This window comes from Mustela lutreola, chromosome 5 (assembly GCF_030435805.1).
Source record: "Mustela lutreola isolate mMusLut2 chromosome 5, mMusLut2.pri, whole genome shotgun sequence".
In the NCBI taxonomy this organism is placed as follows: domain Eukaryota; kingdom Metazoa; phylum Chordata; class Mammalia; order Carnivora; family Mustelidae; genus Mustela; species Mustela lutreola.
The window spans coordinates 48,463,472-48,490,000 of NC_081294.1; the positions used below are offsets into that span (position 1 = coordinate 48,463,472).

The window sequence follows — 26,529 nt, forward strand, 5'->3', positions numbered from 1 at the left end:
TTTGGGGGCACGCACTTACTGTGTGCCTGTGGTGTGCTAGTGCCCAGCACAGTTCAGTCCTATGCTGAATGAATGAACAAGGCAGGGAGGCCGGGAAGTAGGAAGCCGGGAAGGCAGGCAGGCAGGAAAAAAACCCAGGGTCTCGGACACCACCCCAGTCTGAGAGGGCTCCAACGGGCTGCAGTGCCTTTTCCAACTCCCACGTTTCCACTTCCACCTTGGCCAGGAAGTCTCCCCCTCTCCCACCTCTGAGGACCCATCAACTCTGTCCCGGCCGAGGCAACTGTGCAGTCCCGGCGTCGCGGAGGGGCGGCGTCAGGGGACCCGCCCCCTTGCCTCCTGCCCGGGTGGGGGTGAGGGGATTCCACCACGCCCCCCCCCCCCCCCCCAGCAACCGGGCGACTCCCTCCCGGGATGCCTGGCAGCCTCCGCACCCCGGGAGGGCGCGTGCCCTTGTGCTGGCAGCCCAGGCGCTGGGCCCCCGACCCAGGGAGTTGCTCGAGACGTCGGGGTGACTCCTCCCCAGGGACCGTCCTCCTCCGGGCCGCGTCATTCTCTCCACCCCTGGGCCCGACCCCAGCAGCTTCTCGCACGCCGGCCAAGCCGGGACGAGTCTCGGCCACCTGCTCCGGAGCCGGGGAGCCCGGGGCGCCAGCCGCCCGCGCGTCCGTCGGTCGGTCCGTGCGCCCGGGGCCCATGGAGCTGCCGGCCAGCAACGCCAGCTGCCAGAACGGTGCGTGCGGTCCCCAGGGGACCCGGGAGCGCCGCGCGCTTCGCGCCTTCCCTTCCCCGCTGCTCCTTTCCCTCGCGTGCTCTCCTGCGGCGGCCCAAACCGGGGAGGGCTGGGTCAGCATGACCTATGGTCGGGCCGGTCTTGGGCGGGGGAGAGGAGCAGGGTTCTGGCTGACTTCCCCACCTTCGGAGCTGGGGGGCTGAGAGGGGGAATGGGAGGAAAAGGGACTCGTGGGGCGGGAGGAGGCGGAGGCAGGCATAATTGATTGGAGCTGCTCAGCCAGAGGTGGGGGGTTTCACGGTGGTTTCTTATGTATAGTTGCTTCAGATTCTCTTACCTGCCAGGGTCTGGTTGTCTCCCTGGGGCCCACCAAAGACCAGGGAGAGGGGCGCAGACACTCACCACCGCCAAACCCAAATGCACCTTGTAGGAAACTGAGGGAAAGAAAACCAGGAAGGGCTAAGGAAAGACCCTGAGCTGTGCCTTGAGCTCTTACCAGGAATGCGGTGGTGCACTAGGCCCTTTACCCACATTATCTTATTTAGTCCTTCACTCTAGAGGGCAAGTACTTATTATTACCTTGCTGTCTTCTTTCTGGAGAGAAAGAAACAGAGGCCCTGAAAAGGCTGATAATTTGCCCAAGGGTCCTGCAGTTGGGGGAGTGGAATGTAAAACTAGAGCTCTTGGATTCTCAAACCTGCACTCATGTTGCTATACTCCTTTCTTGATGTGTCTCCGTGTTCCTACCTCCCCTTGCTCTGGCAGCCTGTCAGAGAGTGCTGTTTCTCTAACTTCTCTTGCCCAGCAAAGTGTTCAAAGCCATTTCTGTGGGTGTTGGCTGGCTTTGGTTTCCTGACCAACAATGCAGTCCACTTTCGGCCTCACCTTCCCCTGGGGAAGAATATGTTCCCAAGTCCTAGCATATTCTGGAAGAGGAATAGGAATCACCAGGCCCAACAGCCATTTGGCTAATGAGCATCTTCCCCAGAGCTGGATTTCCTTTGGCCATCAGACCTTTCTTTTTCTTTCTGCCCTTATGGGAAAACTTAATTCAGTGGAGGCTGCCGAGGCCTTGGGTGCTTCAGGCTTCCCCAAAACAGGCAAGTTCACCGTTTGGCTCCACCTCCTGGAGATGCACCTTCAGGAAGGCAGGTGAAGGGCGTGGGAATGGGATTGGCCTTCTTCTAGGGAGTCACCTTCCTTGGCCCATATCCTGGCTCTGGCTCATTTCCTGCATTCAGGGAACTCCCCAGACTCGACCGTCTGAGCTGAAGAACAGGAGTGAGAGGTCAAACCAAATCTGAGTAGGGATGGAGATGGCTTCTAGTCATACCTTCTCTTGATTGTGACACAGGTGTTAGGAAGAGAGATCACTCATTGCAAAAGACACATGGATGTCCCCATTGGCTTCCAGGCCCAGCTCTGCCACTAGGTTTTTGTGAGACTCAAGCAAGTCCTTCCCTTCCTCTGGGCCTCAGTTTTCCTGGCTGCAAGTAAGAGGGTTAGCCAGCCTGTCTCCTGGGCTGTCCAGCACCATTGTTCTCTGCTTCTGTGCCATGGGAGAAAGGTCAACATTGCTCTTTCTTTATTCCACCAAGATGCCACTCTATGATCCAGATACCGCCAATGCCAGGGCTGCATGACCTTGGACTTTGAGGCCCATTCAGTGCCGGCCTGTAGTTCTCATTGCTCTGAGGAGAAGTGCCTGGCCCAGGCTTCCGTCCTTGGAGCAGGAGCCTGAATTTTGGTGCCCCACAGTTTGAAAAAGACCTTCTACTGCTGGAAGTCACAAATTCAGATGCCTACAGGGGCTGAGCACATAACCCAAATGATTGAAGGGCAGCAGATACGGACCCCGGGGAATTGCATAGAACATGTCCTAAGGGGGCAGCCACTCTCAGCGGCAGTCAGTGGTGGGCTCTGGGAAGGTGCGCTCCATAAGGTAAACAGAGGCAGATCAAAAGCTGGACTTTCATGGGAAATCTGATTTTTTTTTCTTAAAGATTTTATTTATTTGACAGACCACAAGTAGGCAGAGAGGCAGGCAGAGAGAGGAAGGGAAGCAGGCTCCCTGCCGAGCAGAGAGCCTGATGTGGGGCTCGATCTCAGGACCCTAGGACCATGACCTGAGCCGAAGGCAGAGGCTTTAACCCACTGAGCCAGCAAGGCGCCCCGGGAAATCTGATTTAAAATGTAGGTAATGAATTCATAGTTTAAAACAACCCTCAAGAGACGAAGCGAAGACCAGCCTGCCCTTGCTGCCTGCCCTGTGGGGCACCGGTAGCAGTTAAGAGCATGGCTTTGACATCACACGGAGAACGGTTTGGCTTCACTATGTGCTGCCAGTGTCGTCTTACTCAGCTTACCAAACTTATCAGGGCCCCAGTTTCTTTGGCTAAAACCCTGGACATGATCCCTGTGCCATTTCCACGATAGGAATGCTCACGGAACACCCCAGAGCAGAGGAGCATGTGGTCGTGGCGCTGGGGAATTACTGGCTGTGATTTAGGTGGTTTTTCTGAACTTGGGCAACTTAGCTCCCCTGACAGAGGGTGTGCCCCTCAGGCCCAAGGTTGTCCTATTGTCCTTAGTGTTTCTGCCAGAAGGCAAGCAAGGGTTGGTGGGTTCTGGGACATGAGGGCTGATTCAGGCTTTCAGGATCTCTAGGACTTGGAAGGTGAACTAAAGGGATGCTTCATGGGGCGACAGGGACAGTAATCCGTTTGAGGCTGGAAGGAGGCCCCCGCCACTGGCCACGAGCCCCAGAGGTCTTAGAATAAGGCCCAGGAATGGTCTGTTGTAGCCAACAGGCTGCTTATATTTAGTTATCTGCAGGCCCTGAAGGGGCTGTGGGAGTTCTAGCCTCAATCCCTCATGTTAACTATCAGGAGTCCCGGTTGTAGCTGGAGGTACGGATATGGCAGTGAAGAGGCCGCTTGGAGGGGACACTCCCTGTGTGATCCTGAGCTGTCCGAGGTCCAGAGGCTGGGAGGGATGCCTCGGGAGGGTGGGGGTTTGGAGTCAGTGAAGTCTGAGGGCTTGGAGGACCCTGCTTGGTGTGTGGGGCATCAGAACACCTTCGTGGTCACATGCTAGAGTTCTGGAGTCAGGCAGTCTGTGTTCTTAGGCAAGGTGCCTGACATCTCACGGCCTCTATTTTCCCATCTATGAAATGGGAACTCAAGGCAGCACTGATCTGACAGATGGTCATAAAAATTGGATGAGTTCCGCAAATAAAACCCCTAGCCGGGAGTGGGCACTCAGAGGATGCTATCTATTGTTGTTGGATCGAAGCCCCTTGTGTGGATGGAGGCCCACTGCGGCTGAACTATGGGCTATGAAACAGTGGCCAGTTCCAGGATTTTGAAAGCACACCGATGTCCCCGGTGTGACTCTCTTATCGTGCTCTTCCCATCCAGGTTCCCTGATCAGCCTGTACTGCTCCTCCCACCAAGTCCTGTGCCAGATCGTCGGTGACCTCAGCCCCCAGGTGCCCAGCAATGTCACCTCTCACAGTTGGAAGGAGAGGTTCAGGCAGAACTATGGCTTCTACGTTGGTCTGGGCCTGGCCTTCTTGTCCAGCTTCCTCATCGGCAGCAGTGTCATCCTCAAGAAGAAAGGCCTTCAGCGACTGGTGGCCTCCGGGGCCACACGGGCCGGTAGGGTCCCGGCAGGGAGGACGGGCGTGGGGTGCTAGGTAGTGGAGCCCCCAGCCAGCCCTGTGAACCTCCCTTCACGGGGGTCCCCTGCGGCAGTTGGCGAGCTTAGCCACCATGGTCACAAAGGGTTTATTGTTAACCCTGCTGGGAATGCAGTCCACCCTCAGGAGACCTCCCTTTAAAAATCCAACATTTCTGGAGAACTTCAAGATATGTTAACTGGGGTACAGATAAGGAAAAGTTTCAGGGCCAGGAATCCGAAACCCCAGATCGAGTCCAGTTTTATTTCTTACCAGCTCTGTCATCCTGGGCAACCACGATTTTCCTGCCAAATGGGAATACAGATACCTCTGCCCAGAGCAGTGGTATCTCCAGTGGTATCACCGGTATCTCCATTTACCCCGTGGCCTCTCAGATGGAGCCCCTCACAGGCCACAAAAGAATGACTGAGGCTCTGTCCACAAGGGAGTTGTTTGCTTGCAAATAAGGTGTATATCTATGAACCCATTCTGGAGAAAAGGAATCACGTGTAAAATAATTTGTTGATTTAGTTATCATTCACTGCATACCTGCTGTGCCAGGTCCCACGCTGGACATGGGGACCCGGGACCCATGGGGCATTGAGCCGAGTGGGGGACCCAGGCAACTGTTCCCCAGTGTGTGACATGCTCTTTATCATGGGGAAAATCCAGGACACTTAGGGGGGTATTTTGGAGGGGCATGAAAAGCCCAGGCCGGGAGGGCTAGGGGAGGTTTTCTCTAAGGTGATCTGGAAGCTGGGACCTGAATGACGAGATGGCTAAGGGCGGGGGAAAAGAGGAGGTCGTGGTAGAAAGAATAGGATGTGCAAAGGCTCCAAGGTGAGAGAACATGAATGACATTAGAAGCTGAAAGTAGCTCAGGAGGGCTGAGGGGGTGGTGGGATGGGGGGTAAGAGATGGGGGAAGGGCCAGATGGCAAAGAGTCTTATAAACGGGGTCCCAGAGTTTGGGCGCACTTGTAAGTGACAAAGGTTTTAGGCAGGGGACAGACATAGTTCCATTTACTTTTTGAGGGAATTCCTGGTTGCTGCGTGGATAATGGATTAGGGCACAAGCACAGCACCCAGGAGACCAGGTAGGGGAGAGAGAGAGCACAGCTCGGACTGGGGGAATTGCGGTGGGAACAGAGACCATGGTGGAGTCCAGGGATAGCTTTGAAAGGTAGAACTTACTGGGTTTGGTGTTGACTGGCTCCAAGGGGAGGGTAAAACAGAGTCGAGACTGACTCAGCTTTCTGACTTGAGCGACTGGGGAGACCAGGGCGCTGTTTTCTGAGATGGAGAGTGCAGGATGAGCAGGTTTATGGCATCAGGATGGTTCAGGTTTGGACATGTTCAGTTTCATGTTCTGTGAGACACTGTGTTTTGGAAGCAGACTCCTGAGGTTCCAATTCTAGCTCCAGTTCTAGCCCCAAACACAATTTTGGGTGTCATAGTGTCTCCATTTGAGTGGGGAAAAATGCCAGAAAATAAATACATTAACTCAATTTATAGTAACATGAAGGACCAGAGCTGGTGTGATAAAGAGAATCCCGAGGGAGACATCCCAGAGATAAGGGGTCACGGAGGGCATCTTAGGGGAAGCAACGTTCAAGCAAAGCCCTGAAGAGTGAGGGTAGCTAGAAGCCAATGTCATTAAGAAGACTATTCCTGACACAGAAAAGCAAAGGTCTTAAGGCCAAAAAGAGTTCCTCATTTTAGAGGAACTAGAAGAAAGCCCGAGTGGCTAGATAGTAGTAAGAAGAGTGGAGGGAGGTACCTTTGGAGATGTGAACAGGTTCAAAACTATGAACTGGCTTGTTTAGGATTTTGTCTTGTATTTGGAAGCCATTGGCCTGTTAAAAGCTGAGGAGTGACAGTATGATTTACATCCTTAAAAGACCATCGGCTGCTCTGAGTGAATGGGTTATAAAGGGATGATGGCAGTGACACCAGAGGAACCTCGGGAGGCTGTGGCCTCACCCCAGGCCAGAGCGGGTAGCGCCTTGGAGTCAGGTGGTGGCAGTGGAGTGGACACATGTGAGATGCTCTTTGGAGAGGGAAACAGCAGGTTGGATGGAACCCAGAAGGTGGAGGAGGGGGAGAGTCGAGGGCGATTCCCTGGTTTCTGGCTTAAGCAGCTAGGTACATGGAGGTACCACTTACTGAGTTTCCTGTGGTGGGTGGGTGTGCGGGGTGCCCTTAAAATCAAGAGTTCTGTTTAGGACAGAGTTTGGGATGCCTGTGGGAGATCCAAGAGACGTCAAGTAAGCAACTGGACATTCATCTAGGCTCAGGAGAAAGGCTCAGTACCCATAAATGAAATAAAGCCAGCATAAAGATGGTATGTGCAACTTTGGGAATAGATAAAATCACTCGGGGGGGGGGCCCAGAGGCATGCCCAGAGAACTAAGCAAGGGAAACATAGACTCAAGACTGGAGAGTTAAGGTAGAAATGAGAAAGAGCCAGCATAAAGATGGTATGTGCAACTTTGGGAATAGATAAAATCACTCGTGGGGGGGCCCAGAGGCATGCCCAGAGAACTAAGCAAGGGAAACATAGACTCAAGACTGGAGAGTTAAGGTAGAAATGAGAAAGGACCCGAGAAAGCACGGCCAAGTTCTGACTTTGTGTCCATTCCTTTCTACAGTGGACGGAGGGTATGGCTACCTGAAGGACGCCATGTGGTGGGCTGGCTTTCTCACCAGTAAGTGGGCTCTTTCCTAACAACACTGATGCACTGATGGCAGAGGCGGACACGAAAGGGGGGGTGGTGGGGATATTTCTGTCTTTGTGCGAAGTGTGAATCTCAAAGAGAAAACCTTGGCAGTCGTTGCAGGTAGAACATCTTCCCCTTATTTCAGATCACATTCTTCATCCCAAGTCAGTCCTGCATCCAAGAAACTTGTATCTCCAGAGAGGCTTGTAGAGAGCTGCTAATGAGAGAGGTGTCGTTACTCAACTAGCCTTGAAATGGAGAGACTCCAGCTACCGGTCGGAGTGTCTTGGCACCCCTCAGCCAGGTTTTCCATTCCACTGGCAGTGTGTTGGCTGATGTAGTGGATGGCTGGTCTGCCACTTAAAGTTTGCCCAGATTTACACATTCGCACATTACCCCCGCTTTCCACCCACCCTCGCTGGCTTTCCAATCCTAATTCTTTCGAATGGAAAAATTAGCCAGCTTTCCATTTATAAGTCAGGTTTTGATCCCAGTCTTAGTCACGGCCACCGCATTCATCCTCTCCTTTCAAAGGGCAGACCCAGGTCATTCTCTACCAGCAGACACAGAAAATGCACTTGTAGTTGTCTGCAAACTAGAAACTCAAATGTGGAGGATACATTCTATGCATCTCGTCCAGGCTGTGGGAGAGTGTCAGAATTTCTAACCACCTGCCCACAGTTCCTCTGGGACAGATGGCTCCATGACCAAATGGTACCTGGAGAATCAATAACTAAATGTTTCTTTGGTATTAACACTTCCTAGAATGCACCGTGTAGATACAGGCCAAACATCGGGTGTCCCCGAAGCACACTTCACGGTGGCCTGGACTAGAAGCCAAGATGCCTCGGGGATAGGAAGGCGTCATTCCACCCACATGCCATGTGACCTTGGACTCTGGGCCTAGCTTGCCCCATCTTTAAAATGGAAGGATTTGATCAGGAGAGTCTGGGCCAGACATTCCGATCAGATTCGCCAGGGGCAAAGCATAAGAACCAAGATTCTAGGGAATGCGGGCCCGGGATTCTGGGAATGGTTGATCACTGAATGAAACTGTCTCCACTCAGGTTAGTTTGGGCTGGAGATGGGGCCTCGAAGCCACACTACCCTGTTTTCTCCCTTCATTTCCTAGTGGCTGCTGGAGAAGTTGCCAACTTCGGGGCCTACGCATTTGCCCCTGCGACTGTCGTCACACCTCTGGGAGCGCTGAGTGTCCTCATAAGGTTATCATCTCCTCTCTCGCTGTCTCTCTCTCCTTCCTATTTTCAGTTTGTTGAGGTCTGGAGCTGTAATGGGGGTCACCTGCCGCTTGCAGTCAGGGACCTGGGTTGGTCCCAGCTCCCAGAAAGAGGTACTGTGCTGGTCCAAGCTCCAAGCCTTGGACTGTTGGCTGCTTCTTCTCTAGCATCCCCTCAGAAGCATGGCCAATAGAGGGGGCGGCCAAGCCCAGACCAGCTGGAAGGGCTTCCAGTGCCACCAAGCCGGACATCTCACGTCAATGTCTTGGTGGGTCAGTAGGCACAGCATTCAAGTTGGAAGGCAGGAGCTCGAGATCGGCTCTCCCTGAGCTCTGACCTTAAGCTCAGCCACTCAGTAATTACATTACCATGGGCCAGCCCCTAAACTCCCCTAAGCCTCTGTTTCTGCTCTGCTCAGTGCGGATGCTAATAATCCCTAGGGCGTTGCTTCAAGGACTAACTCTGTGGGCTTCCCATTGCCACCTTCTTCTCTAACTATAAGCATAGTTCCTGGGGACGGAAGGGGGTCTTGGAGCCCCCTTTGAAGCTGGCTGTGATGATTGGCTTTAACCTGGGTGCCTTGGTAAATCCCATGAAACCACACCCAGTACACACAGTTTCTTTTGTTGTTTTTTTTTTTACCATCTTGATTACAATTTTGTAACATTGACACAATCAAGAATAAACAGAGGCATGACTCACATCACACAGCTGGCTGATGTAGCCATGATTACACTGTCGCCTATCTGATTACTGTACGAATCTCCACTCTCAGGAAGTTGGGAGAGGTAAGGAATTCTCCACTGTGTGACCTGCCTATGCAAATGCCCCCAGCCTCTCTCAAATGCCAATGTTTTTGGTAGTTTTAGAGGAGAGACGGAAGACATTCAGAGGAGCTTGGACATCAATGCCCTCTCTCTTGGTACCTTAAACAGAACTTTGGGGAGTAATTCAGTCCTAGATCAGCCAACTGCCTTTTACCCTATGCTCATGTTACCTTCCTAAAGAAACAGAAAGCTGTCCTGCGATCATACCTGCCTTGTCCAGTTTCCCTCCCTTCTTCCCTCACCTCTGCCAGCTCATCTGAGGATGTGAGGGAATGAAAATCATATCACCAAGGAATAGCGAGAAACTGGAGGGGTTTTGCCCAGGCAAGAGAAAACACAGGGAAGTCACAGGAATTCTCTTCAATGAGGTGTAGAGGAAAAATCATAGGATTTATAATTAGACAGAAACTCAGCTAAAATCCTGGCCCTGCTAATTACTAGTTGTATGACCTTGCCAAGTTATTTTAACTTTTAGGAGACTCAGTCTTCCCATCTATAAAATGGGGATAGTATATTTTACTTCTCAAAGAGTTATAAGATGTTAATGGAATATAATAAGTAGAAAATTCTGGGCACCTGGGTGGCTCAGTGGGTTAAGCCTCTGCCTTCGGCTCAGTCATGATCTCAGGGTCCTGGGATCGAGCCCCACATCGGGCTCTCTGCTCAGTGGGGAGCCTGCTTCCCCCCACCCCCGCCTGCCTCTCTGCCTACTTGTGATCTTGTCTATCAAATAAATAAATAAAATCTTTAAAAAAATAAGTAGAAGGTTCCTAGCATAATACCTAGTACATAATATATGTAATGCATTATGTACCAAGTACATAATGATTATGTACTAGGTATTATGTTAGGATATAGCGCCTATAATTGTCATTGTGGTGGTTTATATTGACATATACAAATGGAAGAAGGAACAGATCTGTTCTATATGAACCCAAGGAACTCAAGGAGCAGAAATAGGACATTGAATAGAAATTATCATATTTTTGGTAATTAGAATGAACCTACGATAGAATCATTTGCCTTGTGAAGGGGTGAGTTGCTTGCCATCAGAGGTATATAAGCCAAGCCTGAAAGCATCTGTTCGTAATGTTAAGGGGAGATGTGCTTACTGGGTGGGAAGTTAGACAATGCCATGAGGGCTTTTGTGACTTCTCTGTTGGGGGATCCTTTTAGTGAAAGAAATCCACATATATGTCCATTCCTCCAGCACACACCAGAACCCTCCTATAAATAAGTATCTATTTCAAACATCTTGTGGGGGAGAGTAGTGAGTCCTGATCTGTTCTTCTCCATGAATGCTTGCTCAGCCACCATTTTCCTTCAGGACGCTGGGACAGGCCCGGCTGCTAATCCCTCTCTCCCATGTCCACCTGCAGTGCCATCCTGTCCTCATACTTCCTGGGAGAGAGCCTGAATCTGCTGGGGAAGCTGGGCTGTGTGATCTGTGTGGCTGGCAGCACAGTGATGGTGATACACGCCCCGGAGGAAGAGAAGGTTGCCACCGTCGTGGAGATGGCTGCTAAGATGAAAGACACAGGTAGGACCCCGCCCCATCCCGCCCTCGGAAGCTGGAAAGCACAGGGGATGGACCCCAGGGAAGGTCTCACTGGGTGCTGACCCGTGCCAGGTGCTGCCCCCTGGAGGAGAAGGAAGCTAAAGAAGGAAAGTCGGGGGTGGGGGGGTGAGGGCTCCTCTTAGGGTTGGCTCACACATCCCAGCCTGATGTGTATTGATGTCATTTATTCTGTGTTCATTATGTACTAGGCATGGTTCTAAATACATTCTATGCATTGTCCTGGTATGTTCAGGCCACTTAACAGGATACCACAGACTGGGGTCTTATAAACAACAGAAGTGTATTTCTTATACTTCTGGGAAGTCCGAGATCAAGGCCCTGGTTTGGGCCATAATTTGGTCATAAATGGCCAACTTCTCTCTGTGTCCTCACATGGTGGAAGGAGTGAGGGAGCTAGCTCTCTGGGGTCTCATGAGGGTGCCATCTTCAAAGGGTGCCACCTTCCAAAGGCCTGATGTCCAAATACCATCACATTGGGCATTAATGGGGGTGGGGGGAATGACACAGTCTTATAGTTTGCATTATCTCATTTAATACCACAAAAAAAGATCTATGAGAAAGGTCCTATTATTCGTTCTATTTTACAAGTAAGGAAATGGAGGTTTTGCACTTTAATTAATAACCTGCCCAAATTAGTTAAAAGTTGTGACATGGGGCTGGACCCTATGTCTGTCTAACTTTAGGGCTCAAGTTTTTAGTGCTATCTCCCATGACCAGGGGTAGAAGGTTCTAGAAACTAAGCCCCCCCTCTGCAGCTTGGTTATCTGTCTCCCACCCTTCCTGAAGGGTACATCGTGTTTGCTGTGCTTCTCCTGGTGTTCTGCCTCATCCTCATCTTCGTCGTCGCTCCACGCTACGGACAAAGGAATATCCTTGTCTACATCATCATCTGCTCTGTGATCGGAGCCTTCTCTGTGTCTGCTGTCAAGGGCCTGGGCATCACCATCAAGAACTTCTTCCAAGGGATGCCAGTAGTGCGGCACCCCCTCCCCTACATCCTGTCCCTCATCCTGGCGCTCTCTCTCAGCACTCAGGTCAACTTCCTCAACAGGGCGCTGGACATTTTTAATACCTCGCTGGTGTTCCCCATCTACTATGTGTTTTTCACCACGGTGGTGGTTACCTCCTCCGTCATCCTCTTCAAGGAATGGCACAGCATGTCTGCAGTGGACATTGTGGGCACCCTTTCTGGCTTTGTCACCATCATTCTGGGTGTGTTCATGCTTCACGCTTTCAAAGACCTGGACATCAGCCAGACCAGCTTGCCCCACATGCACAAAAACCCAACCCCCTCTCCCACCCCTGAGCCCACCGTCATCAGACTGGAAGACAAGAATGTCCTTGTGGACAATATAGAACTCTCCAGCACCCCATCACCAGAAGAGAAGCCCAGAGTATTTATAATCCATTCTTAAAACTTAGAATCGGTGAGTGAGAAGATGAGCTCTACGGTATAGCCTGACCTCTCCATTTCAGAGGCACCTGGTTATTTTCGCCTGCACTGTTACCAGCGGGCTCTCTTTTCTCAAGATGTTCGTTTATACCTCATCACTGTTTCCAGAAGAAGGTTCCCTACCCAGTGAGTGGTGGCGGCGGAACTTCTTGGAAACAGCCTCAGCGACCAAATACATCGGTGCCAGCAGGTCCTTTGGACCTCCCTTCCCACTTGTGTCCTCGGTGCCATCCCTGCGTTGTGGGGAAGAAGGGGGAATCTGACCCGTTGAATGTAGCGCAGGCCAAGACCTTCCCTGAGATGCTGGTTGTCGGGAAATCCTTAGTGCTCGCTCTCCTGGGACTGAATCCCATTCCTCCGCCCAAGGAGGAAGCGCGTTGCCAGAGGCCCAGACAGCAGCTCCTCACGCCTCCCCATCTAGGACTGATGTGAGACATCCTGCTGCTTTTGCCACTCGGGCTCTGGGGAGAAAAGCATGACCTCAGCTGACTTTACGGTGAAAACCACCTGATGTCTCAGGGACCATTTGCAGCAGCCCCGTTCCCGGAGCACTCCAGCCTGGAGGTCAGCGTCTTAGTTTCCGTCCGTCCCCAGACCCACCCCTTCTGTCTCTCTCTCTGTCCTAAGGAGTTGTCACGGAGACATTCGGGCAATTACCTTAGGACTCAAAACAACATGACGAGAACAACGACAACAGAAGGTCCTCCACAGCCAGTGTTTCATTTCGCCTCACTCTGGAAAGAGAACCGTGTTTGCGCTGGTCTTAAAAGTAGTCCGCTGTCGTCATAGAATTTGGCAGAATGTACTTTCCTTTTCCTCAAGGAGTCAACCAAAATATGATTTGGGGAGATGGGGAGAAGGAAGAGCAGCGTCAGAAATTGGCAGAAAGCAGCCAGAAGCCCTCTAGAAACCCAGAGCTAACTTTTGTGTTTACTCTGGTGCCCAACCAAGAACCCGGGTGGGAGGGGCTCTGGGTAATTTCTGGGCTGTAACCTCAGGTGCCTGAGCCGTGGGATCCGCTTTGAACTTTAGTGACCTGTGGGGTTGTAAGCTTGCCATGGGGTGCATTCTGGCCGTTGATCTGATTGCAACCAAGTCCCCAGGGCCACTGATGAGTTCCCCGCCCTGAGAAATAGCAGGTCATGACTGCTCCAACACCACCTGCTTTGGGGACCGCCTTTAGTCCCCTCACATTTGACCAGAAGCAGTCAATACACAAGAGCAATTGGAGAGAGAGAGTTTGCTTCCTGTCTTCTTTCTAGCTCCAGGCGTTGGTGGAAGGACCATTGAAGGGGAAGTAAGAGAGCCAGTACGTCTATAAAGAGGGAAGGCTTGATCCTTGTCCCCTGGGGTGAGGACGCAGAGCTTCCCTGTATAACCTCGTACCTGTGTCCTGGGTTGACGCCCCCTCCCCTGAGCATAGCCAAGCCCGGGCCAGACTCTTGTTGGCCTTGAACCTCCACAGGTCCGTCTCACCGGCAGACTGGCATCCTGCACCTCCAGCCTCAAATCCCCGGTTTTTAATGAATGTCGATTTCTGTCTGTGGCTAAAATCAATGCAACATGTTGGATCTTGAGAATGGCAGTCATCGAAGGGCCCTGAGAGTGTGGTCTGCGGGGTCAAGAATAAAGACCCTGAGTATGTTTACTCAATACTTGTGTCTCGGCCTTCTTTGGACGCAGAACAATGAAACTGGTTTGTCTGGGGCTGGGGGGGCTGGTACCCAATCTCTGGAGGGTTGTGGCTTCCAAGTAAGTCCCTACAGTAGCTTTTGCAGCCACCCCCTCCCTGCAGTGGGAAAGACCGTTTTGGGAATAGTCCATTGAAAATATTCATCCCTTGTTAATGCCTGAGCCCGTTCTGGGAACCGGGCACAGTACTAAGAGCTTCATGTTAATTCTTTTAGGTCCTCACAAATCCCCAAGGTAGATACATTTTTTAAATCCCCATTTTATATACAAGGAAAGGGTTACAGGGACGTTAAGCAATCCCCCAAGGTCATGCAGTCAGGAAGATTCAAAGTTGATATCCGGCTCCAAGCCTAGAGTCTTAACCACCAGGCAGTACATCTCCCGGAAGGACTAAAGAAGGCTGGCACTACTTTATTCTTTTCTGTGATCTGTGCTGTTTCCCCTGTGTAGACAGAAGCCCCATGGGAGTTGGTCTTTATTTGCTGCTTATTCTCACTGCTCAACACTTAGTTGGCACTCCTAAAAACATTTATTGAATGTAGGGACAATTCTGTTCCAATAGTCCTTCTTTGCCCAAACGTTCAGGGGCCAGCTCTCCGTCTAGATCAGAATTAAATGAACCCCCCGGCCTGTCCGGAAGAGCAACTCTAAAACCGCCATAGCAGTTTCTGAGCACTTGGCTTGTGCCAGGAACAGGTGGGTGCTATCACGGGGTGATGATCACAGCACTTTTGAGGGAGGTATTATACCCATGGTTATCTCTCACAGTGTAGCAGAAAGAGGCTTCAGGTTCTGGAACTCATCCACAATCTCGCATCTAGTAAGCCCCAGAGCTGGGACGTGGACCTCGGTCTGTCTGTCCAGGTTTTGTGCATTCTGTGGCTGGCCAATCTAGGACTGGTGGCTATTTTAGATGATGGTGTTAAGCAGGCAGCAGTGTTTTGGTAAGGGGCTAATTTCATGAGCAGGCATTGCAGTAGTCAAAGCATTTGTGTTTGATGCCTTTGAAATCCTTAGGCAATCTCAAAGCCCTGAGAAGTTCGAAAAATAGAATCAGATACCAAAGACTTCTCAGGGCTTTTGTGAGGATTAAATGAGATCATTCACATAAAGAAAGTAGGATACAATGCCAGCTCAAAACTCAGTGGATGTTAACCTGCTCTCGTGGTTATTATGTTCTCTCTTGGAAAACCTTAGAACTGAGGTGGGGATCAAATGAGAGAAAAAGGGTGAGGTCCTTTTGCAGACTCGGAGGCACTACTGGATGTGAGCTGTTGTCACACAGGGATCTGGAGTCCAAAAGCCTACTCAACCCCAGGCTTCGCTCTGTACCTGCCCACCCAGCCCAGCAGACCTTGAGCAAGTCTCCCCCGACTTTGATGTGCATCTGACCTATAGCAATAAGATGAGGAGGTGAGCACAGGATCTTGGTTGTCTCCTAACACAGTAGTGTGGCAAGACAAGAAACACAGCAGAGAATCCCAGATCATTCATGCCTTTATGACCCAAGACCCAACTAAACGAGACCAGCCTATGTTCAGGGACAGAGACAAACAGCCCCCTCAACTGGTCATGGGAAAACCCAGGGCTTTTCTGTGGCTTCAGATCTGACAGGTGGACTGATGATCTTTGTGGGAACTCTTCTGCTGCGTCCTCATGGGATGGATCCTACCCAGGCTGAGCAGGGGGAGATTAAAGCAAACAAAAAAGAACTGCCAAAGCAGAGAGCATTTCAAATGACAATTTATTTTAATTAAATACAAACAAGGAAAAAAGGCACCATGGCCCATTCAAGTATTTTGCATAGATGTACAAATATTGTAAACAATTAATAGGCGGACAAGAGAGAAAAGGATCTGTTTTTCGTGAACGATCTCCAAATAAAAAGAAAATTCACATTGCCCTAGATCCCAGACACATACGTACACACAGTGGATGGTGTGAGAGAGCTACACAGAAGGGTGACTTTGGGGACACTGGCTTGGATTCTACAGAACCCCTCTTAGCAAGCTTCCCTAGGGATGGGGCACCTTTCCAGTTGGCATTCCCTTGGGTGTCCAGCAGAGCTGTTATACACATATTTAACACAATCATGACTTTAGAACTGGTCCCCAGTTCTTATTTGCCAAATAAGAACAAATTTGGACATAGGCGAGGGGAGGTTTTATTCAAAAGGACTATTGCAAGAGACAGCAAGGGGCTACTGCAGTGTGGAGAAGGGGCTCCCCCAATCCTGTAAGATCTGCAAGCATCTCAGAGCTGGGGCAGAAAAGGGCCTTTTAGGGAAAAGTCAACGAGGCTTAAAAGAATGAATGGCAAGTAGGTAGTTACAACTTGGAGTCAGGCACCTGGGATAAAATCCCCCAGAGACAGGGAGACAGGAGTGCTAGCCCCTTGAGGTTTACATTTCAGAGATGGCTCCCCAGTTCTTAAGGAAAACATTTCCATTGTAAAACTGGAAGGCTAAGTTAGTGTTTAAAAAGATTTCATCCAGCTCCATCTGAACAAAGGGCAGGTTGACTCCACCAGATTTTAGTTGGGCTCCTCTTCCCACATGAACTTGGACCCACACTCAGGTCTGAGCCAGCACCAAATACACAGCAGCCCCTTCCCGGGGAGGCTGAGCACAAGGACGGCCCCATTGCGGTTCTCTCTGGCCAAGTCTACTCCAGCGATCAGAGAAAAGGCCCCTTCATTCTGAGCTTTGAGATGCTCGTGGGATCTTGCAGGAGCTCCCCTGAGCAGTCTCCCTACTGCTAGAGCCCATGCCCGGATCACAAGTTCCCTTTCCCCTCCTTGCAGTAAGCCTTTCCAATAAAGCCCCTCTTAAGGCTGTATTTGTTTTTATTTGTCACCTCAAAGCAGCACTTGGGCACAGGAGGGCAAAGGGACCTCGCAAGGGCTGCTCTTGCTCCCGGGCAGCCTCCCCAGCCTCCGCCAAAATGGCGACTCCTAGTCCCTGAACATAGCCAGAATTGAAACTGTAAATAGAGCCCGCTGCCAAAAGTCTTCATCAAATTTTAAAAATTCAACCTCCTTCCAGTTCACAGTACAGTTTTACGGGTGGAGGTGGTATTAAAATAACGGAAGACAAAAACAGAAAAACAATAACATATAACCCAGGGCTCTTTCCGGTACGGATGCAGGGAGGGTGGATTTCAGGTTCGAAAGGCTCATGCAGCCACAGTGGCTGTGGCATTTTCACTTCAGAGCCTTCGACCTCCTCGTGTCTGGGAGAAAAGCTGGACATACCACAGGAACGTCTGGGAGGCATGCGGGTGGGTAGAAGTCTGTTTTTTTTTTTTTTTTTTTTGCCAAGGTGTTTTCACCTTTACTTTTGAGGGACCCAACCCTGAGGCCTGGGGCGTTTGAAGTTACACAATTACACAGAAGGCTGTCCCCTGACCTAATCAGGCAGCAAGGAAGGTGGAAACTGGCTCTGGGGATCAACCAGGGCCCAAGTCTGGGAGACGGAGGCATGAGTAACAATCTACCTGAGGGGAAAGAACCTCATTTTCCTGAGATCTTTCTAAATCTACCCCATGTGTGTACCCAGGTGCGTATGGCAAATCTCCCACTAGTCTAAAACCCGAGAACATCTATTGAGCACCTGTTGTATGCAGAGAACTGTAAGGGGGCCCTGGGTTGGTGGTTGGGAGTGAAAGCTCAAGCTTCTTCCTTGCATTGAGGTTTTCAAGAGTGAACAATGGCTCACTGCAGGAGGTGGGGACAGCACAGCACCCTTCTGGGGGTGGGAGACCGTCACCAGAGAACATCTCCAGTGACGAGTCGTCCACTTTAGCAGAGCACCACATAGCCTTCCTTCCCTGCGCCGGGGCTGGGCGGGGGGGGGAGGGGTTGGTGGGAGGCAGGTAGTACCCATTGGCGTGTCATTTCCACAGCTGCTCCAAGTTCTTTCTGTAAAGGTCAGATTAGGGCAGTGACCAGAGGAAAGAACACAAGGAAGTGGATGATAAAAATCCTGGTGTTCCAGCTCCGATTCTGTTCCATCAAGACAGTTGGCTGCTTCTCTACAGATCTCTAGAGACAGGTCAGTTCTCTGCTCAGAGGGCAATGATCATGCCTCAAATAAATGACCAGGCCTAGGGACAGGCTGGGCCACGGCCCCTTTGCTGCCATCCATCCCTGAGGACCTACCGTAGATTTCCATCAGGGAGTAGAGGGTAAGACCTTCACCCTGCCGAGGCCACAAAACACAATGGCAAATAAAGCTTCGATGCTCTTGAGACACTCTTAGAACCACATGGCAAATCCAGTGGCCAACCCTTGAAGCAGGCTCCTCGCTTGTAGGTCGCGAGCACCAGGTCTCCAAGAGGCTGAAGTGCTGAAGGCCACTCACCACACATCAGGTAGGTCAGAGCGGGGAAGAAATCTCTGAAGGAGAAATCAAAAGTGCCGAGCACTTGGAAAGAGAAGAAAAGAAAAGGCAACGAAGAATGATTCCGAGTTGAGAGCCACAACCTTTGGCGTTGGCTCAGAGGAGGCCCAAGCCCGGTGCTCCCTCTGCTGTCTACACTGCCCACAATAGTACCTGTCAGAGTCAGGGGGACCCGTGTAAGTAAGGGGAGGTGGGGCTTTCGGGGAGAGGGGGAGGGGAGGGGAGGGGACTTCTCTTGGTCACATGTGGCACCGACCCAGGAGTGGTGACCTCAACCAAGCCCTGGGCAGGGCCGCGGTGGAAGCTGGTTTGACCCCTCTCAATCTCAGAGCTAAAAGGGATGAGTAAGCATCCGGCCTCTGACTAGCTTGGGACTTTGAAGGAAGACAGAAGCTGTGGAAAGCTCTGAGGCATAGGACGTGGATGGATGGCTTCTCCAACCCAAGCCCTGGGCCGAAGGGCTGAACAGGACCTTTCCCAGCTGGGCTTACCAGCTCCGACAGCCCAGACCATCCCCACTGGCACCTCTGAGGTGACGGGCCAGCAGGAGGGAGGTTGGAGAAGAAGCCGCCATTCATCCTCTTCCGTGCTCTCTCCTCCCTTCCCCAGGGCAGTATATTGCACAAACAACGCTTTGATGCCATCGGATAGTAGTCTCTCTGGGCCTCCCAGGAAGCCAAGGAGGCACCGAGTCAAGAAGGAGATTTCCGGAGATGCAGTGGTTCTGGGAGGAGGGAAGGAGAGGAGGAAGGACTTGGAGGCGGCCAGACATGCTTGTTCCAGACTCCATGGCCAGGATCCTCTGGGGGGGGGGGGTTCAGAGTCCTCAAGGAAAGGCAGAAGCTCCTTCAGAGGGGTCTAGGTCTTTGGGCCGATCAGCCCCCCAGCCCTCTGTGATCTGTATTCAGGAAACTGTGGAAAGACAGAGAAGAAAGAGAGAGAGGGATCAGTACGCGCTGGCCGGTGCAGTCAGTGGGAGCTGTGCTCGGGCTTTCGGCTGGTCAGAAGGATAAACCGACCTTCGGGTAAGAATGGATTCCCACAGAAGTCTGTCACCATGTCTGTGCGCCCACTGTCAAGCCTCCAGCGAGAAGCCAGGTGGGGGCCCCAGCTGCAGGTCAGCCTGCAGACTTCCCAGGCGGGAGCCCAGGGCAGTCAGCCAGTTTTCTCGCCTCCTCCCCTCCGCCCCGACTCCCGGACTGGCAGCCTGAAAACGTCAGCTCCAGGGAAGTTAGAAGAGGGGCCCTTTGCAAATCGCCTCCCATAAGCTGGCAGAAACGAATTGCCTTGACCTTTACAGCAGCCTGACGGGGTTCAAGAGCAAGTGGCTCAGAGTCATTCAGCAGGAGAGTTGTAGACCGTCCGGAAGCCACCACAGTTCAGCCTCCTAAGCCTCACCTCTCATAGGAAACCAAAAAACTCTAGCGCTAACTTAAAGGATAGTCATACAGGTACCAAGTAACACTAAGCTTTTGTCCTTGGCTTTTGCTCCGGAAATTCACACCCCTGTTAAAAGAGGCAGGAATTGGTCTGTTTTCTCAACCACATTCTTGCCTCCTAGAGCCCCGTGGCCCCAACTTATGCCTTGAGGGCTTCCAAAGACTTCTAAAGACTCACCTTCGGGACAGGTGCTCTCAGAGGCCGGGGCTGAAGAGGGGTAGTGGCAGTGGGCTGCAGGATGGAGGCACCGCCTGGCCGAGGGAGGCTCTTGCGGCCGGGCACTGGGTTTGCTGGGAGGGCCTTCTGCGGTGGCCGCGGCCTGGAGAAATCCTGCAGAGAAAGCCACAAGCCTCACTCGAAGGCCAGAAGGGCCTGTTTGAAAGAATATGCTCCCCAAATATTACTGATTCAAATCAGAGGAGCAAAGAGATATACTGCATGGCCCTATTTAAGAACAAATTGTGGGGGCTCCTGGGTGGCTCAGTGGGTTAAAGCCTCTGCCTTCGGCTCAGGGCATGATCCCAGGGTCCTGAGATCGAGCCCCGCATCAGGCTCACTGCCCAGTAGGGAGCCTGCCTCCCCTCCTTCTCTCTGCCCGCCTCTCTGCCTACTTGTGATCTTGGTCAAATAAAAAATAAAATCTAAAAAAAAAAAATAATAAAAAGAAAGGAAAAGAAAAAGAAATCGCGTGCATGTGTCTACAGTTTTAGGAAAAAGCCTTTCTGGACAGCAAGTTGGCATTATCTGTTAAAATGAGAAATGGTCATTCTCCAATCTGATCATTCCACTTCCTGCTATTTGCATAGGCGCCCAAGAACGAAACTGCAAGGATGTCGCTTGCAACACGGTTTGTGACAGCAAAGGCAATCACAAAGAGCGCAAATGACAAGTTAGTAAAGTTATACAGTGACAGATGAAGTGGTGTTTGAAAAGAGTAAAGCAGTAAAGCAGCTGAGACGGAATGATGGTAGAGAGCCGTTACAACTGACATACAAGTCGGAGAGGACGGCTTATGTAGAATAAGTCACCACCTTGCCCCTCCATCACCCCCAGCCCAATGTCAATGTAAATGTACAGAAGAAAGTCAGAAAGAGTACAGACCAAACTGATAACAGAGGTTAGGGATGGGTGTGAGTGGGGAGGGGGTCATCCAGGGGAACATTCGATTATTTTTAACATGATCATATATGTGTATTACTTGAGTAAATTAAAAAAAAATTTTTTAAAGAAGAAAACATATTTTCTGTACTGGTTTTCTGTGGGTGGTACAATTAATGGGATCTTCACTTTGTGCTTTTGTATTTGTTTTGTTACCTTCTCAATAAGGTCTTCCCTGACCACCTTACTTAAAATTATAACACCCCTCACCATAGCTTTCAGGATTCCCAGACCCTTTTATCCCAATCCCCTTTTTTTGGAGGGGGCATATGTATCACTTATTCCTCCTCCAAAATACCATACAACTTACTTATTTCTTCTTTTCTGCCTTTTCCAGCTGCCATAAGACCAGAAGCAGGGGCAGAGGTCCTTGTCTGTTTGGTTCACTGATCAGTGCCTAGTACACAGTAAGCACTCAACACATATTTGTTGAATAAATAAATTTCTGAGGGGCGCCTGGGTGGCTCAATTGGTTAAGCCCCTGCCTTCAGCTCAGGTCATGATCCCAGGGGTCCTGGGATCAAGTCCCACATCAGACTCCCTCTGCCTCTGCACCTCCCCCTTGCTCGTGCTCTCTCTCTCTAATTAGTAAACAAAAAATATTTTAAAAAATAAATTTCTGAGTTAGTCAAAATTCTTCAAATATGTATTTCTTCTGCAATCAATTTTTTTTTTTTCCTTAAACAGGGTGAAGAATGGACCATACCACCACGCACAGATCCCTAAGACAGTGAGGTGTGAGACAGAAGACAATTTCAGGCACTAGGAGTTCCGGGGCCCAAAGCCCTTGATTGTTCCCCTTCCTGAGGTCCCGAGCAGGCCTAACAATGGCCAAAAGGCAAGCAAAGGGAGCGGGTAGGAGCAAATCAGAGAAGTGGGATTTTGGGAAAGAAGCTTCTCATCTATCAGAAAACAGAGCAGACACTAAAGCTCAAAGAACAGAAGACTAGCAGAGTCTTGTAACCCAAAAGCCACGCTGTCCAACTCCGTCCCTTCCCCCAAGGACAATGCAATCCCCCACCCTTCCAGCCCAGACAGCTGCCAAATGGTGGGGGCTGCTGGAGGCCGGGACAGAGACCTTCTGAGGGAAGGCAACAGCTGCGAGCAGATGTCAGGCTGCTGTGGGAAATACTGTGTTCCTGAGCTGCTTGCCGTGCCAAATGAGCAATCGCGGGGCAGAGCGGGTATCTGGGCGGGAGCCGTGCGGGCAAGGCAACACCAGGCCTCCCGCAGCAGCATCCTGCCACAGGCCACACTGCAGACCCAGCTGGGCTCGACCAGGGACCTCAGCCAGCACTGCCAGAGGCAGGAACAGTCATGAGACGCTCTGGGCCACTGCTCACTTGGTTTCTAGCCTCAGCCAAGCTGCGTGAACCAGACACGGGGGGAATCAGCAATTGTTCCCCAAGTCCCATCCGTTTTCTCTCCTACGCATCTCCCGTCAGCTTCGATCCAGCACTCCTGCCACTCCCTGCTCCGGGCTACCGTCCTCTCTCCTCTGGGAGGCATTTAAGCCTTCCAACTAGCGTGTCCACACACCCAGTCACAGCCCCTCGTATCAGCGATTTATACTGCAGCTGGAGGGAACCTTCCATTTTTTAAAACCTGTGTTTTAGAGTTGAACTGTCATATGCATATAAAAATGTGAATAATAAATGTACAACTAGATGAATAATCATGAAGTGAACACACCTATGTAATCCCTACCCAGGGCACAACAGAAGATTAACAGCCCCAGGAGCAGCTGGGGGTTCCTCCCAGCCACTGCACCCTGCTCCTGCCTAAAAGGTAGCCTAAAGAGCAATCCTTATAAATGGAAAAGTGGGTCATGTCACCATGCCCCACCACGGCCCCCTTCCCAAGGAATGTAGAGCAAAGCCCTGACTGGAGTCTGTGGCACAATCTGGCCCTTCCTGATTCTCCAGCCTCATCTCATAGCTCCTTGGGCCCAAAGGAGCTCCCTATTGGCAGGTCTCTGGACCAGGAAAAAGCTCTCCCCTAGAGGTCACCTCCTCAGGGAAGACTTCCTAGATTTCCCAGAATAGGTCAAGTCCCCCTAAAACTCTCTTTCTGAGGACCCCGACCCTCTCCTTCTCAGTACTGATCCCCAGTGTAACTACGCATATTGGGATCTCTTGCCCAGTGGAATGTGAGCCCTGTGATGCTGAGCTGGTGTCTGCTTTGCTCACGGCTGCCCACTGGGGAATAGAAGAGCTAGCAAGCAGTGGAGCTGAGATCTAGACCATGAGTGCCCCCAAGGCAGGGTGGTATCTCATTCAGCTGGGGGAACCCCAGGGCCCAAATGCGAAGCTGGCACACAGGGTGGTAGAGTTTGGAGTCAGACCTGGATTAAATCCCAGGTCTTCCAGCTCCTAGGTTGCAGCCCTAAGTCCCCAGACTTTGGAATGAGACTGTATTTGGAAACAGGGACTTTAATGAGGCAATTACATTTAATGAAGCCATGAGAGTGGGCCCTCATCCAGCCCGACGGCTATCATGAGAAGAGGGAATCTGGGCACAGAGATATCAGGCACAAAGAAAAGACTGACCGAAGACACAGGAGAAAGTGACCACCTGACCTGCGAGCCAGAAGAAACCAACCCTGCCGACAGCCCGGTCTTGGTTTCTAGCCTCCAGAACTGGGGGAAGATAACTTTCTGCTCTTTGAGCCCCTGGTCAGGGGGTCGGTGGGACTCAGTTAGGGCCCCCGAGCCAACTAATGTACTCTGCCTCCTCTCCTCATTTCTGCGCTCTTGCTCTTTTCCCTTCTCCCCTCTCCTCTCTCCCTGCCAGGCCTTCCCCTCCCTTTCTGCATGACCATTTTCCATCCCATTCCTGTCTCAGAGGAGAAAAATGGGGGGCCAGCAGCTTCACGTCACAGAAGCAAACCTGACGTGCTCGGCTCTGCTAAACTGTGGCGCGGCCCTGTGTCCAGGGGACCCTCCCAGAGCTGGGGCCAACCTTGCAGGGTCAGCCAGGCCCCAGTGGAGCCCCTAACCATGCCCAACAAAAGCTGTCCCAGGAGGAAAATAAATAAGTTGCCCATCTCACTTGAGCGGTCACCCCCAGAACACATAGGATGGCTCTGGAAGGCACTAGGCTCAACACCATCCACGGAAATGTATGTGTCTCTGGTGCGGGAAATTCTGCAAGAAGATGCAGTGGGAGCCATTCGAGCACAGACAGACCAGATAAGAGGCTGCTGGCAGGTGACTCACACCTTCCAGGGGCCCCTGATCCTTGACCTGCCCTTGAATTAGCATCCCCCGTCAGACTTCCCAATTAGGAGAAGGTACAATTTGGTGGGACCAGCGCTATGATGAGAGAAGTACAAGGGCACCAGACTCAGGCTTGAGGGGTCAGAGAGGGCTTCTTGGGGGAAGTGGCCTCTAGGAGGACATCTGAGGATGAACGGGAGCTGGCCGTGCAGAAGTGGGGGGAGAGGCTACCAGGCAGAAGATGAAGCATTTGCCAAGACCGAGAAGAGCACAGGGAACTGAGGGAGGTTCATTGTGGGAAGAAGGGAGGCAGTGGCCTGGTGTAAAAAGGCCAACCCAAAAGGAAATCCTCTGTAGTGGGGGGGTGCCTGGGGAGTCCATTTCTCCACGGTCACCAGTCTCCCACTGTGAGTGCTCCCTGCGTTTCTCAGAATGCAGGGAAGGCAGTCCACTCCTGTCTCAGAGTCCCATCCGCGCAGCCTGCCATTCCCTATTGCTGGTGGCCCTGAAAGCACGGCCCCAGTCCAAGGCTGCTGGGAATCCGCTTACCTGGGAGAGAATGCAGTTTGGGGCCGGGGGAACAGGCCGGCTTGGAGGAGGCCCCCTGGATGACTCCTTCCGCTCTACTTGAGACCCAGCCCCCGGAGAGCTCCTGGCGGTCCTGCTGAGCGGTGTCAGCAATGGCGCAGGTGGGGAGCCACCGTGCAGGTAGTCGGGAGGGGGCCGAGGAGGAGGCTGGGAGCGCTTCCGCGGGGTCTCGGGGGTGTTGGTCACCTGTATGCATGAGACAAGGGATTCCTGAGAAACAGGAACCCTCAATATACTGCAAAACTCGGAGAGCCCTTGCACGTCTCACCGGGATAGCCGAGGGCCAAAGGGAGGACGTGCTGACGTACCAAACCCCCAGGGGCCCAGGGGTCAGGTGCAAACGTTAAAGTCCTGAGGGGATGTGAGAACCAGCAGAATCTCTCTCAAGCCAAGAAAATGGCGTTTGTTACCAATCCCACAGGCCCACAGAAAGCTCTTAGGAACATCCAGCAGGGTCCTGGGGATAAAGGAAAAGCAGCCAAGTTCAGTGGTGCAAAGCCCTTACCTTTCGCTTGCCCTGGGGCGTCTGCAGCTTAAACGTTGGGTTGGCGTGGCCAGTTCCACTGTTCTGAGACATCCTGAAGGGACAACTAGGAACAAGGATGGGGGAGAAGGAAGAAGGGGAATGTTCATCGAGGGTTAGCGTCTGAATTCCCTCTGGCCCAGCACGGCCAGTAAGAAGCTAAATCCCCCCATGTCTGCTCTGGGCAACGTGGGATTAGTCCCCCTGAACCCCTGCTTCTTACGTGCGGAGACACTGTATGGCCAGTAGAGAACTCTCAAGGAGAGAGAGCCGACCTTCACAAAACAGAATTTTCCTTCACACCTTCTCTTTTCCCTTTTGTGAACTTTCTTGTTCAAGGAGACACAAGGATGTCACCAGCTAGCCACCAATTCCCTCAGGCGTCCATCCAGGTAGGCTTGGGATTGAAAATCCTCTCCAGAACAAGTATAATTTAACAGGGGACTTAGAAACCACATACCCCCAGGACCCAAAGGAGTGAACTGCTGGGGTGGGGGCGGGGAAGGCCTTTGTCTTGAGTGGATGTCCAGCCACCCCTGTGACTGACTTAGGCTGGCTAGTCCATCTGGGTTGCCTCAGTTTCCTGCTCTTTGAAATGGAAATCCAGACAATTACAAAGAGGATGGCAAATAGATTTCATTTTGTATTCCAACTGGAACTGGTTAGAGACATTCTGCTGAGGATTCTGACGTGAACACTAGTAGAGAGAACTTAGAGTAAGATCAACTAGTAACGTTTGCCATGGTGGTAAAGCAGGGCAGAAAAGAAGATGGCGGCATGGATGTCTCACTTGCCTTCTCGGAATTAGACCCACTACCACAGGGTGTTTTTTGTTTTGGGTTTTTTTTTGTTTTGTTTTGCTTTTACCACATGTTACTTACAAAAAACTTTATGACCCACAAGTGGACCCAAGTCCTTTCTGGCACCCCAGCATACCTGAACTGTTGCCTCAGTTTCGACGGGAGGGCTAAGGGCTTGAGTTGGCCCAGCTTGTGGTTCTGTTTACAGCAGTAGTAGATCAGCAAAAGGACCGCCAGCATGAACAAGGCCGTGAACACTCCAGCTATCACAGGACCAACACCTTCCAGAAACAGAACCCCAGTGAGAAATTCAGAAGCTGTTCAGGCTGCAGCAATGGCCTGATTCTTCTTCAGATATTTGATTTACATTTAATTTGTGTTATTTATTTTAAGTAAAGAAGTATAATGAAACACACACATTAGGTACCACTGGGAAACCACGAATATTGGCTTAAATAGTCAGGTCAACTGGCTTTGTGCAGA

The 26,529-nt window shown here is 51.5% G+C and overlaps 2 protein-coding genes across 2 annotated transcripts in view; one reads left to right on the forward strand and one right to left on the reverse strand.

The window, feature by feature from the left end:
- The first annotated feature begins 577 nt into the window (after window positions 1-577).
- NIPAL4 (NIPA like domain containing 4) lies at window positions 578-13,464 on the forward strand. Its single transcript, XM_059174158.1, has 6 exons — window positions 578-733; window positions 4,153-4,392; window positions 7,063-7,119; window positions 8,264-8,354; window positions 10,576-10,736; window positions 11,562-13,464. The coding sequence occupies exons 1-6, from the start codon at window positions 697-699 to the stop codon at window positions 12,188-12,190; spliced, it is 1,215 nt and encodes a 404-aa protein (XP_059030141.1). The 5' UTR covers window positions 578-696; the 3' UTR covers window positions 12,191-13,464.
- Window positions 13,465-16,047: 2,583 nt separating this feature from the next.
- Window positions 16,048-26,529, reverse strand: part of ADAM19 (ADAM metallopeptidase domain 19) — a 79,303-nt gene continuing 68,821 nt past the window's right edge. Inside the window, exons 19-23 of the mRNA XM_059174155.1 lie at window positions 26,183-26,327; window positions 25,229-25,313; window positions 24,685-24,909; window positions 19,937-20,089; window positions 16,048-19,231 (exon numbers count right to left, since the gene is read on the reverse strand). Coding sequence (XP_059030138.1) covers window positions 19,178-19,231; window positions 19,937-20,089; window positions 24,685-24,909; window positions 25,229-25,313; window positions 26,183-26,327 — 662 coding nt within the window. The 3' untranslated portion in view covers window positions 16,048-19,177. The remainder of the gene's footprint in view (window positions 19,232-19,936; window positions 20,090-24,684; window positions 24,910-25,228; window positions 25,314-26,182; window positions 26,328-26,529) is intronic.